This window comes from Odocoileus virginianus, chromosome 7 (genome assembly GCF_023699985.2).
Source record: "Odocoileus virginianus isolate 20LAN1187 ecotype Illinois chromosome 7, Ovbor_1.2, whole genome shotgun sequence".
In the NCBI taxonomy this organism is placed as follows: domain Eukaryota; kingdom Metazoa; phylum Chordata; class Mammalia; order Artiodactyla; family Cervidae; genus Odocoileus; species Odocoileus virginianus.
This window is the reverse complement of record NC_069680.1, coordinates 16,392,760-16,407,088: the sequence shown is the minus strand read 5'-3', so window position 1 is coordinate 16,407,088 and position 14,329 is coordinate 16,392,760. Positions and strand designations below refer to the sequence as shown.

The 14,329-nt window shown below is 42.9% G+C and overlaps 1 protein-coding gene across 4 annotated transcripts in view; it reads left to right on the top strand.

The window, feature by feature from the left end:
- NRAP (nebulin related anchoring protein) overlaps positions 1–14,329 on the top strand; it is an 84,620-nt gene that overhangs the window by 2,134 nt on the left and 68,157 nt on the right. For all 4 annotated transcript variants that reach the window (XM_070470213.1, XM_070470211.1, XM_070470212.1 and 1 more), the window contains exons 2-6: positions 7,270–7,349; positions 7,644–7,738; positions 8,294–8,381; positions 12,793–12,897; positions 14,209–14,313. In XM_070470213.1, the coding sequence (XP_070326314.1) occupies positions 7,270–7,349; positions 7,644–7,738; positions 8,294–8,381; positions 12,793–12,897; positions 14,209–14,313 (473 nt within the window). The remainder of the gene's footprint in view (positions 1–7,269; positions 7,350–7,643; positions 7,739–8,293; positions 8,382–12,792; positions 12,898–14,208; positions 14,314–14,329) is intronic.

Genomic DNA, 14,329 nt, shown 5'->3' with positions numbered 1-14,329 from the left:
TTTCCCTCTCTGATAATTGTACTGACCTGTTAGATCCAAATGCTATTTTCTTCTAACTGTATTTCCTGTGTTTCTCCAGCTTTGGCCCATGTCACTGTTTTCTGCTTCCTTTCCAAACTCACTCAATTAGAGCTAAGTCTTTCTCTTCACCCCAGAAAAATCCCCAACTCCGTTATTCAGAAGTCTTTAGAAGAGCTGACCTCATGGGTGCTCCTGGGTTGTTCCCTCTGGACCTTGCCTCTGGCCCTCTGCTCTAGTCACCAGGATGAGGCTGCTAATCCTGCTGAGCTCAACAATCCCACCCTCATCCTGCTGGGTACCACACCTCCATGGGGTGCAATCAGTGATTGCTTCTCTTGCTATTCACAAGACAGCTCAGGCCAGGCTATGACTTCGTACAGGACTCCACTGAAGGATAATCCCTTGAGTAACAGAAATGCCCGTCTTAGGACTCACAGGCCCAAGCCCGACTCTGGCCAAGGCACCAGCAGGCTTCTGCAAAGGGGGAGAGGGGTGGGTCAGGATTCAGGCTGAATTCCCTGACAAGAAGAATTGATGCTATTATCCACTGCCTCTGAGCTCTCTGTTCTGTGAAAATGGAACTGGGTCTTTTAAGTAGTTTTCCTTTGCCTGTGGTCCTATGTTCAGCTTTGCCAGTTGGGGACAGTAGAGAAAGATTGTTGTTGTTATTCAGTTGTCAAGTTGTGTCTGACTGTTTGCAAGCCCATGGACTGCAGAACACCAGGCTTCCCTGTCCCCCACCTCTCCCAGAGTTTGCCCAAGTTCATGTCTGTTGAATTGGTAATGCCATCCAACCAGTGATGCCATCCCTTCATGGATCACTGCCTTGTGGTGAAGGGACTTCCGTAACTCAGTGAAGATATGAGTTGTGATGTGCAGGGCCACCTAGGACAGACGGGTCATAGTGGAAAGTTCTGACAAAACGTGATCCACTGGAGGAGGGAATGCAAACTACCCCAGTATACTTGCCATGAGAACCCCATGAACTGTATAAAAAGGCAAAAAGAGAGACTGCAGGAGGTAAAGGTTTTGTTCCCTGGTTCTGGTGTGTCTGGCATACTTTTGAGGAATCGTGCTCCTACAGAAGGGATGCACACTTTCTAGGTTCCTATCACACACCTGGCTTCCCCAGCACCCAGCAGTACCCGGCAATTAGCAACTTCCCTTGCACCCCCTTCAGGTGTCATTCCATTGAGATACTTCCCCACAAACAGCTGTCTCTGGCACTAGAGGGTAGATTTCCAGAAAGTTCTAGAGGACAGATCACTAGCAAGTTCCACTGGCACAGTCCGCTAATAACTTCCCTGCATCTAGTAAGCCATTAACATGCTCTCTTCAATAAAGTTTGGATCACAGCCCTGGGGTGGGAAGAAGGTGCAGGGGGCTCTTCCTTAGGCCCTCTAGGGGTAATGGAAAGTTGTTGTTCAAAGTTGCTCAGTCGTGTCTGATTCTTTGCGACCCCATGGATTGCAGTATGCCAGGCTTCCCTGTCCTTCACCATCTCAAACTCATGAGCTTGAGCCAAACTCATGTTTGCTCAAACTCATGTCCATTGAGTCGGTGATGCCATCCAACCATCTTGTCCTCGGTTGTCCCCTTCTCCACCTGCCTTCAATTTTTCCCAGCATCAGGGTCTTTTCTAATGAATTGGCTCTTCGCATCAGGTAGCCAAAGTATTGGAGCTTCAACTTCAACCTCAGTCCTTCCAATGAATATCCAGGATTGATTTCCTTTAGGACTGACTGATTTGACCTCCTTGCAGTCCAAGGGACTTAATGGCAAGTTAAGTTGTGTTATATTGTTGGGCTTCCCTCATGGCTCAGAGGGTAAAGAATCTGCCTGCAGTTCAGACCCGGATTCAATCCCTGGGTCGGGAAGATCCCCTGGAGAAGGGCATTACAACCCACTCCAGTATTCTTACCTAGAGAATTTCATGGACAGAGGAGCCTGACGGGCTATATGGAATGAATTGTTTCTTTTGCCTCCAAATTCATGCATTGAAATCAACTCTGCCTCTGTCTAAGCCCATGTGATCACCCCCAGGCACCTGAAAACACCAAGGGATGAGGGTGAGCGTGGGGTGGGAGTTCTGATCTGGGAAAGCCCGACTGCTAGAGGCAAGCCCTTGCTTCTTGAATTCTCCACCCCAAGTGTTGGTCACATGTTGCACAGTGCAGAAAAGAGGAAGGAGGGAATAGAATTGACACCAGCAGCTGGAAAAGAAGACCATGGAAGTTCATGGTGTATCTCATGCAAATGCTTTCCTTGCCCCTTCTCACAGTTAGTTTCCTTGAGTGACTGACCTTGCAGTACCCTATTTGCATCCCCTCGGCTCATCAATAGCTCCATGTGTGGCACCAGGACCCCCTTAAGTTCCTGCAGCATCATCCCCTGCTTCTCTGCCTCTGGGCTTTCTCTGAAGCTGTAGAAGTCTGTTCAGCTTGTTCAGACAGGTGTACTCTAGAGGTGGAGGGAGTTAATGCCCCTGAGATGCAGCCACTGGGAGATGAGAGTTGGGTGGATAAGTATCCCAGCCTCTGTCCTTCAGTGAGATGGTTTGGGGAAATATTCTACACAGTGCTACAGAGGATCCCTAACAAGATTGAACCTCAGTTGCCCACAGTGGTAATTAGCTCAGGATGCACCCTTTATTGACTTTTCTTTCTCTGCTCACTCACTTCAGACCCTCATTCTTACTTTGTGAGATCATCTCTCAAATATACCACCTGCAGCCAAGTCCTTACCTCAAGCTCTGCTTTTGGGAGAAGCTAAACTAAGGTAGGCATGCACACACCCCGACCATGGGAGGAAAAAGCCTTGTCTAACCAGAGTGGCAATAACAGACTGGAGGCTTGATAGCTTTCTTTTTACTTCTCTTTGGTCATCTCTTCATAATCTCAAAACCATTTTACATCCATGGCCCTGCAGGGCATTGGAAATGGTTCAGAGCTAGAGGAATTACCTCATATTCTCGATGACAGAACCAGGGTTCAAAAAGATCTTGACTGGCTGAAGCAATGGGGCTGCCATCAATAGAAAGCAATTTAAAAGAAACAAGTGCTATGGTAAAGTTGAAAAAAAAAATCGATTGTTTATGTACTGAACATGATAGTCACTAATGTGAAATGAAATATGGGGTTTTTCATTGATCACAATCTCCCTGTGAGTCAATACTTGAAAAAAAAAAAAGAAGCAATATGGGACACTGTTGACAGAAGCATCTCGATCAGAGGTTAACAAGCCTCTACTTCAGCTGACTGGCTCACCACCACCAAGCCCAAGTCCTGGACTTTCTGCTGATTGGCCAGCATATCACACACCTCTCAGGAGCCTTTTTCCATCCACTTAGCCTCACCTGTCTTAAGACTTATGCCAGTCCAGCCTTGACAGTGGCAGCTAGCTCTATGTCAGTTTAGCCAACAGTGTCTTTGATCTGCTGTTGCCCTTGCTTTTTTCCCTGTTGCTATTGAAGCATAGGATGCTGTGGGATTGCCTGAGCATATGCACAGCATGGACGTATTAGGGAGTTAACACCCAGTGGGGCCAGACATTAGTCAGTGGTGGGCAGGGCCAGCAGGTACTTCCTTCCTGCTTCCTTCCTCCAGTAGATGTTCCTGAGTATCAGTGGTTTATGTGGCCTCTTGGAAGGTAGAGACCAAGAAATCCAATGTCCAAATCTTCTGTGGGAAAGGATGTTGGCTCTCTCCCTCCACTTCCTGCCCCCTAGATCACACTTCTGAATAAAGTTCTCGCATGGAAGCCTTTGCCCCAGGTTCTATTTTGTGGGGAATCTAGACTAATACGTTTTGTCTGAACCAATCCCAGGGGCCAGAGGAGCACGCTTGTTCATTGGCTAAGATGTGGAGGGTCTGATGTAATCACCGTCAGAAGTGTAAGAGGCTCTGCCTGATGTGAGAGGGTTAGGATGCACCCAAGGAAGACCATCCATAAGGTCTGCAAAGCAGATGAGGGCTGTGTGTCTCTGGCCCCAGCAATGCATGTTCATTTTAGGTCTTTAAACTGTCCCACTTCCAGTTCTGCGGGGTTGCTTCTTCTCACAATTTCTGATACATAATAAGTGCCTTTCAAAAGCAGAAGTGATGGTACAAGTCAGATTTAGCATCTTGCGTTTGGTTCATCCTTGTTTTCACAACTTACAGCAGTGATGCAGTCACAGCCTTAGAGAAGCGTTAGGTCATTTTTCTTTAAAGGAAATTTGGCTGCGATTCTGCATCCCTCTGGATTGGGGCAGAGTTCTTTCTCAGTGATTACTGAGACTTCCAGCCCATGTCCAGGTATAGCTGGAGAAATCCCACACAGAGAAAAATATGTGGGGAAACTGTAGGTCTTTTTGTAAAAGGTATTTATTTGGCTGTGCCGGGTCTTAGTTGTGGCACACGAAATCTTTGTTGCAGCATCTTTAGTCGAGGCATGTGGACACTTAGTTGTGGGATGTGGGATCTAGTTTCCCGACCAGAGATCGAACCCAGATCCCCTGCATTGGGAGCACAGAGTCTTAGCCACTGGACCACCAGGGAGGTCCCTAACCTGTAGGCCTTAGTTCTTTGCCTTTACTGTTCCCATTTGTTCAGGCTGTGTTGTATCACATTTCAGCCTGAGTCTTCCTGAATCTGGGGCCCCTACTCAGAGTCTCCTCTGGTGCTGAGACGGCAGCTCCACGCCCCCTCTTTCTCTGTGGGGAACCTCACAGCATCCTCTCCTTAGCGTCGTGGCGACGCTAGTCTTCATCTGTTCTGTGGCCTCCTCCCTGTGGTTCTCCTGTCACAACACAGAAGTACTACTGAGTTCTCTGTCTTACCTGAGGTCTCCCCAGCAGAGTTTCCTCAGAGCCTTTTCTTGAGGTGGAAAGTCACTATTTGGTAGTCTGCCGCCTGAGTCCTGCCCATGACTCTGTTTTATTGTTTTATTCCCAGTGTTTTGCAAAAGAGGGAATTGCAGGTGCAGATGCGGGTATCTGGCTTTTCTGGAAAAGTCAGAATATTTGTCCCTGCTGGCTGCTGATTCCCTCATCACAAGTTGGCTGGGGTGGTTCAGATGGGGCATGTGACCTATGGCTTCACCTCAATCTTTGCAGGCATTTTGGTATCAGTGTTAATTTCTTTGATTTGATAAATATTTGTTGAGTACATTTTCTGTATCAGACCTTGTTCTCGGCATTGGGGATACAGAAAGGACAACATGGACCAAGGACCCTATTTTGATGAAACGCATATCTTGATGGAAGAGACATAATTTTTAAAAGCAGATACACTAATATTTAAGGTGTCAGGTGGTGGTAGCTGCTGTGAAGAACATAAAGCAGGAAGAGGGTTGTAGAAGATAGTGAGCCGAAGGGTGGGGACAAGTGTGTTGCCATTTTTTGTAAGCTGTTCCTGGAAGGTCTGTTTTCAGTGACATTTAGGCAATGAGGGGCTTCACAAAGCCAAGAAGAGAAAGTTTGTCTTCACGCTGCTCCTTTCAAGCCTGGGAGGCAAGGGACTAAGGAAGACCTGGAAGGCAAGGAATTTTTGGAACCCAAATCACTGCAGATGGTGATTGCAGCCATGAAATTAAAAGACGCTTGCTCCTTGAAAGGAAAGTTATGACCAACCTATACAGCATATTAAAAAGCAGAGACATCACTTTGCCAACAAAGGTCCGTCTAGTAAAGGCTATGTTTTTTCCAGTGGTCACATATGGATGTGAGAGTTGGACTGTGGAGAAAGCTGAGTGTCGAAAAATTGATACTTTTGAACTGTGGTGCTGGAGAAGACTCTTGAGAGTCCCTTGGACTGCAAGGAGATCCAACCAGTCCATCCTAAAGGAGATCAGTCCTGGGTGTTCATTGGAAGGACTGATGCTGAAGCTGAAACTCCAATACTTTGGCCACTTCATGCAAAGAGTTGACTCATTGGAAAAGACCCTGATGCTGGGAGGGATTGGGGGCAGGAGGAGAAGGGGACGACAGAGGATGAGATGGCTGGATGGCATCACCGACTCGATGGACATGAGTTCCAACTCCGGGAATTGGTGATGGACAGGGAGGCCTGGCATGCTGCCATTCATGGGGTCGCAAAGAGTCGGACATGACTGAGCGACTGAACTGAACTGAACTGAAGATAACAGAGGTCAACCCTCAAAGAGTTCTCACCTGTCCTTATTTTTGCTTCCTTGCAGAAGCTAAAGATGAATTGATATCTTAATAAATTTTCCATCCTACTCTTATATTTAAAAAAGCTTCATTGAAGTACAGTTGGTTTACAGTATTGTGTTAATTTCTGCTGTATAGCAAAGTAACTCAGTTATACATACATATATTCCTTTTTGTATTCTTTTCTATTATGGTTTGTCACTGGATATTGAATGTAGTTTCCTGTGCCATACTGTAGGATCCTGTTGTTTATCCATCCTATCTGTAACAGTTTGGCTCTGCTAATCCCAAACTCCCAAGCCTTCCCACCCCCATCCAGCTCTTGGCAACCACAAGTCTTTTCTCTATGTCTGTGAGTCTTTTTTGTTTCAGATACATTCATTTGTATCATGTTTTAGATTCCACATATAAGTGATATCATATAGTATTTGTCTTTCTCCGTCTGACTTACTTTCAATCATCTCTGGGTCCATGCATGTTGCTACAAATAGCCTTATTTCATTCTTTTTATGGTTGGGTGATATTAAACATTTTTAAGAGATAAGGCTAAATTTCAAATATGGTATTTACCCTCCATGGAGTGAATAAATCCTTTTTCATTTTCTTTGGAGGGGTGAGTTGGACTTTCTGCTTTAGTCACAGGCCTCACAGAACGAGCTTTGCTCATTTAGTCGTTGTATGAGGGTGTGGGGTATGCCTTTGGCTTCTTTTCTTGGGTTATGATCACAGCTAGTTTTAAACTACTGCATGCTGCCTGATCATACACAAGGATTTGGTCATCCACATAAACATGATGCTGTTGTGAGTTCACTTTTCTATTTAGAGAAACATGTCAGCTAGAAATACCTCCACCTTATTACCCAGACGCATGCGTGCCGAGCAAGTCTCCAAAATAGCCCTTTGAGTAAGTGGCAGCTTTAAAAACCATCCAGCCGCCGACTTCAAACCAGAAGGTCAGCAGAGGAGAGTGGAGGTTGGATTCTGAACGGTCAAGGTGCCCACAGGAGTTTAGTAGGAGTCAGGATTTTGGAGACTTGAACAGCCAGACAGCGGCTTCTCCTTGGATTTCTTGCCTGTTCTTGGTCTTTTCTCTTCAGATTTCACGATGAATGTGCAGGCTTGCTCTAGGTGTGGGTACGGAGTGTACCCTGCTGAGAAGATCAACTGTCTTGACCAGGTCAGTAGACATTTCTTTGCCTTTGCAGATTGTCACAAACTTGGGAAATATATCTTATCACATATGGACATGTGGGTTTTTTTGAGCCACCAAGATATGATGTTTTCCCCACTTTTCTTTAGTTCTACCCATTTCTAGCTACATCTCCTATATTGTCTCAAAAAAAAAAAAATTGTGAGTTTTATCACCATTTATCCCTAAAGCTCATTTTTTTTTTTTTGCCCAGAAATATATAAGATTCCTGAGAACGAAAGAAAAGGTAATTTTGCTCAATCTTTTCTGTTTGGTTTCTAGATATGGCACAAAGCTTGTTTTCACTGTGAAGTTTGCAAGATGATGCTATCGGTGAATAACTTTGTGAGTCACCAGAAAAAGCCATACTGTCACGCGTAAGTGTTTGATGCCCCTCCCCACCACCTCTTGAATTATATTTGTTTTTTTTTTAAATAAGTAACCAATCAGAGGTTCAAATCTCACACTCCAGGGTTATATTCAAGAACCCAAGAAATGTCTTCTCAGAAATTTTTACTTACATACAGTCATTAAAGAGATCTGACACAGGATTTTATGAAATGGACAGAAAGTGGAAAATTTCAAATTTCTTACAAGTGAAACACAAAATCTATCCTCTATAACCCCATGTCAAATTATTAAAGATTGTGCAGAATAGTGTAATTGCTGTGGATATACAGAAAGCTTTAAAATGTTTTCTTTTAAATAATTTCAGGTAAATAATTTCCTGTTAAATTTGGTGTTTATGTTAAATAGGTTGAATTTATTTGATTTGATTTTCTTTCTTTATGCCTCATTGCCTGGAAACTCTTGAATTTAATTATTATGTCATATTTTTTTGATGTAAAAAGTGACTCTTCCTTTAAGAATAGTCATTCAGTCATCTTGGATAAAGTACATTTCTAATTCTGATTTATATCTACTTTTTGTAGCCATAACCCCAAGAACAACACTTTTACAAGTGTCTATTACACTCCATTAAATCTAAATGTGAGGAAACCTCCAGAGGCCATTTGTGGGGTAAGTTACTTAATTTTGAATTTCAAAATAGTGTTTAAAGAAATTTTCTTAGCTCAGGCACTTCTTAGATTTTTAAGTGTCTTTGTAAATATGGAGAAAATGGGCAAGTTCACATCTAGGCAGAAAATGGGCAGGTTTATACCTAGGCATCTTTGAGTAACAAATATTGCTGTTTGTCCTGCCACAACATAGAGGCCCATACTGGATAATCCAGCTTGAATATCTGAGGATCTTGTATCCATTTTAATCTCCTTGTGCCTGTCAGCTCTGTACACATTGATACAGCAGGCCATGCATACACCAGGTGCTTAATACATAAAACAAAGTTCATATAGTTGGAAAATATTACAAAGCCCTTTCTTTCCCCATTATATTTGGGTACAAACATGGAAACCTCTAGTTCCACACTATTAAATCTCTCTGCATTCAGTAGTGTTTAAGATCTCTTTCCCCATGGGTAGGGGTAGGTCAGAGATATTCTGATCTGTAACTGATGTTTCGGTAGACCAGGAGGCCATACTGATTAACCAACCTGTTTTGAAAAACTAACAGTAGAGTTTTGTCCGATAACTATTGATTGAACACCTGCATTTATTAAAATGATGAATCATTTCACTTGCCTCCCCCAGGCTTCATAGCAAGTTGTTTTATGGGGTGGAACTAGCAGCTTTCTAAAATTAGAGAATGACACAAGAGGTGGAAGGCTGTCTAGTAATCTGCCTTCCTCATGTTACCTCACCCTGTCCTGACTCTCCTGCCTGCCCAGGCCACGTCCTCCTCAAGAAGATGGTTTAGGTTGAGCTTATCCTTACCATGGCTTTCTATACATAACTGCCAACTAGCTTATTTCACTAAGTGCTTTGCTCCAATTGTGAGTTTATTATTTTTTTTAACAAGCTTAGGTGACATTTACAGTGTAATTGCTTAACTAACACATTACAATCCAATAAAGTAAATACTATTATTATCCCATTCTACTGGTGAGGTAACTGAGGCCTGGAGAGTTGTTCATATATCTATTGTTGACTTCTAACAGTTGAGAAGCCTGAAGAATTCATGAGCCATTGATTACAGAGAAGGCTGAATCTTTTAGGATTTTGCTTTCAAAAATCCTTTTTGTTTTTGCTTCTTTGTGTGGGTTTTGTTGTTGTTTGTTTTTGTCTCTTAACGTCTCACACAAAATTGACAGTACTGAATTTAACTCTCAGTTCGACAGAGTGCCAGACACTTTGCAATGCCCTTTATCTGTATAATCTCACTTATTCTTCACAAAAACCCTCTGCAGTATTATATTACAGTTGGGGAGGCTGAAGCTCACAGAAGTTAAGTAACTTACCCAGTTTTACCAGGCCTGTTGTATGGGTACAAATCCAGACCTCTATTGCTCTAGGACCCATATCCTAAGCTGCTCAGTCAGCCTATTCCCATGTACTTAGGTGTGACAAACTATCCAGAAGGAAAAAAAAGCACTTGTTTATGTTTACAAACATCCAGATATTTCAGCAACTCTGGGGCCAGAGTTTGCCCACAGATTGAATACAAGGTGTACTTATATGTCAGACTATTGTTTGTATTTGTCACAAAAAGATCCATAATATCTCTATCTTCCACCCTCAGTGAGGTATCAACTGGCATGCCCCCCTTACAAAATCTTACAACAGATCAGGCAATACTTACCTTCCTTTGAAGTGGTGGTGAAATCAGTTTTTTGTAACTTGTATGACAGGCCGGACCTGTAGCGAGATTATCGCTCATTCTGTTTCCAGCCACAGGCAATGACGTGAGCTTCCCAGGAAGCCTGAGTGTGTGTGTTAGTTCGGATCTATGTGAATATGTGTGTATGTGTGTAAATATGTGTGTTTGCATATGGGGAGTGTATGTATGTGTGTATGTAGGTGTAAATGTGTGTGCATGTGTATACATGTGTGTATACACAGTGTATATACATGTGCGAACATATATGAATGTGTATATACATGCCTGTGTGCACATTTGTGTATGTGTATTGTATGTGTATATGTGTATGTATGTGTTATCTCTGTGTGTATATGGTGGATGTGTGTTTACATGCATGTGTATATACTTGCATATGTGTGTACATGCATATGCATGCATGCGTGTACACAACACGTGTGTCTGTGTATGTATGCATATATGTGTATACGTGTGCATGTGTGTGTGTGCGTGTGTACAGAACAGCTGACTGCTGAGATCCCTTTCTCCTCCTTTCCCACCAGGGGAAAAATCAAGTGGACACTCGTGTCCCTTCTAGACCCCAGATCTTACAACCCCTCTGGGGAATGTTGTGGATTGCATTCTTACTTCCTTTTCTTCTCTGGGAGACTTTGCCAATTGAATAAAAAACAGATTCATAGTGCATGTGCTAAAATTAAAAAAGGAAAGAAAGGGATTCTTCAGTTACGGCGATGAAGGTGAAATGGCATTTGAAGCTGTCAACATTTTTCTGTTTTTTTAAAATGTCACTCTTCAAAAAATAAATGCATAAATAAATATTTACTAAGACAGAATTTCCTGTTTGGTAGGTGTGAATGGAACTTTTAGCAGAATAGAACATCTAGATTCTCTTCTATTCAGAGAATGAACTTTAGCCCTTAATGCTGCCTTACTCCACAAATAACATTTATGGCTTTTTTCCTCTTCCTATTTCCTCCGAATAGTCATGAGCCCTGTGAGAGGTCTCTACGGAGGCAGGCACCCCCCTTGCTGCCTATACTGTGGGAGAAGGGCAGAAAATACAAATTCCTGTGTACTTTTCACGTGATTCTGATTCCTTTAGTCAGTGGCTCTAAAGGAGGGCGGTTTTGCGCCCTAGGGGATATTTGGTGATGTCTGAGGGACTTTTTCTGGTCAAAACTGGGAAGGTAAGAATACCGGTGGCATCTGGTGGATAGAGACCACCCATCTTGCTCAGCATCCTGCCATGAGCTAGACAGGCTGCCCCCAACAAGAAATGAACTGGCCCCAAATGTCAGAGGAGCTGCTTACAAGAAACTTTGCCGTGAGTTTATGTAGTGTTCAAGGTAATTTCTCAATAGCCAAGAGAAAAGGCATGTAAAGATTTCTCAACTTATGTACTTAAAAATATACATGTTAGTGCTGCATTAAACAAGCCCAGACAAAGTGCCCTTGACAGGGAACTGGAATTCCCGGGTTCTCAACCTGGCCTTGCTAACTTGCTGAATGATTTCAATAAGTTTACTTCTCTTCTCTGAGCTTCTTTCCTCATCTGTAAAATTAATGATTTAAATTTCAACTTGTTTAAGTTGCAGATTTCTGGGCTCCATCTTGGATCTCAAACATTATATCTGGGTTTGAACCTAAGCCCCGTTATTTTCCTTTGTGGTTAGTTCTTCTTATGTTCTCCTTAAGAAATCTTTGCCTCTTCCAAAGTCATGAAGATGTGGTTAGACGACAGTTCTCTTCAAATTGATCAACGCATTCAATGCAGTCCCAGCCAAAACTCTGGTGTTTTTCATAAAAATTGACAAACTGATTCTAAAATTGATGTGAATATACAGCGATTCTAGAATGGCCAAGAAACCTTGAAGAACAAAATCAAAGGACTTAGGTTATCAGGTTTCTAGGCTCCTCTGTCCATGAAATTCTCCAGGCAAGAATACTGAAGTGGGTTGCCATTCCCTTCTCCAGAGGATCTTTCCCACCCATGGATCGAACCCAGGTCTCCTACATTGCAGGTGGATTCTTTATCATCTGAACCACCAGGGTGCCTCTTGTAGTTGTTAACTCAGTGGAATAATATTGGCATAAGAATTGACAGGTCAGTGGAAAACGATACAAGTTTCAGAAATAGAGCTGCACATATGTGGTCACCTGAGTTACAGCAAAGGCACCACTGCATTTCAGTGTAGCAAGAATCATCTTTAAATAAATGGTACCCGAGTGACTGGACACTTACATAGAAGAAACGAACCTTGATACCTACCTCATATCTGTACATAAACATTAATACAAGGTGTGTTATGGATCAAGATGTGAAAGGTGGAATCATAAAGCATAGCAGAACACCTGCATGAATTTGAGGAGCCAGCATTTAACAAGTTGCACAGGCTAGTTAGGAACCACTGCTCTCATGTCTAGTGTTTTAAGCTGAATACTTGGTGCTGGGCCATAAGCTTGTAGAGACACTGTCTTTTTATTTGCACTGCAAAATAGAGCTTTTCACACAGTAGGTGCTAGCCACGTGCCACTTGGCTTGTGGTAAAGATGAAGCCGGTGGTGACACTTGTCAGCACAGTGTGGCTTGTAGTACAGTTAAGATGCTCTGCAGTTGAGACTTAGGATCCGCTCCCCCTCCCAATTTAGTTCAATATTATTTGTTACCTTTCTCGTGTCTGATGGAAGCATTACTGACAACATCTTCATTGTGCAGATCGATGGCCAAGAGGATGGTGAACGGTTTAAGTCAGTTTTTCACTGGGACATGAAATCCAAGGATGAGGCCACTGCACCTAAGAGGCAACCACTGGTGGATGAGGTGAGGCGAGAGTTATAAACAGGTTTGGAAGCAGAGAGAAGAATGACATGTTGTGCAGATGACATGTGTAGTCAGCATTACTTCTAGAGGGAATTGGTTAAGCTTTCTTTTATCCATCTTGTCATTCCAGTGGTCTACAGAAGACCTCCATGGTCTGTTTCCCACATTCTCACAATACTTGCTATTACCAGACAAAAGTTTTGACAACCTGTAGCTTGGTTTTTTCTATTTAAACTTTCCTGATTGCGAGTCTAGTTGAGCGTATTTTCATTCATGAATGATCTGACTTTTCAGATCGCCAAAGGATGGTTCTACCCAAACTGTCCAATCTGCCGTACCTCCAGCCCACTTGGCTCCCTATCTCTTTCCCCCAATTCCAGTGAAATCCACTTCCTCATGGTCTTTCACACGAAGTCTATCATTGCCTTCATGCTTTTATTCATGGCAGTCCCCACTCTTAGAATTTATCCAACATGTGGTTTTTTTTTTCTTTTTTAAAGTCAGCATGTATTTATTGAGTATTATATGCCAGGCACTATTCCAGGCTGCTGGAATACTTCAATGCACAAAACAGACAAAAATCTCTGCCTTCATGGAACAGACCTCCTTGAGCAGATGCTTTTTCTTGTCCCATTGCATCGTCTGGTAACTGACCTCATCCCTGGAGGTCCAGCTCAAATTCCTGTCCAAATCTGGGGCCCTCACATGGAGATTGCTTTTTCAAAACTCTCACTGTGTTTATCTTCAATACAGTACATTTAAGCACCAAGCATTTTCTAATCGCTAATTGTTTCATGTGTTAGTTTTATCTCCCTAGATAAACCACACATATCTTAAAAGAGGAACTTTGTCTTCTTTTTTTTCTTTTTTGATTTTCTTATCCTAGTGTTAATTGCTTAATCTAGCGCTTGGCACACAACAGGTAGCAGGATTTTGAAGCTTGGCTGAATAATGCTGATTAATCTCAAATGGCCTGTCCACAGCAACTCCCTGCTGCCCCATTTTGGTGCAATAATGAGCCAAAAAAATGTTAAGTTACATTTGGAACTGCTATGATATCAGTCAATCTCCAAAAGTTTTGGTTATTTAGGAGATTAGGTTATTTTCTAGTTTGAAAAAAATGAACATTCTGGTTAGCTGAGACCTGCCATGTATTAGGAGGAGTTTATCATTTTTAGAGAATTTCTGTCTTTTCTATCTTATGTTGACAATATAGGTGAGCATTGCCAGGAGGGTGGGGTAGGTAGGATGATCTTACCAAGCAAGTATGTGGGCTGTGTGTTTGTACGCATTTGTGTTTTTCCTCTCCAGAGAGCCTATTGGAGTGGATACAGGGAAGGGAATGCCTGGTGCCCAGGATCTCTGCCAGACCCTGAAATCGTAAGGATGGTGGAGGCACGAAAGTCACTGGGTGAGGTAAGGGCCCTAGAAA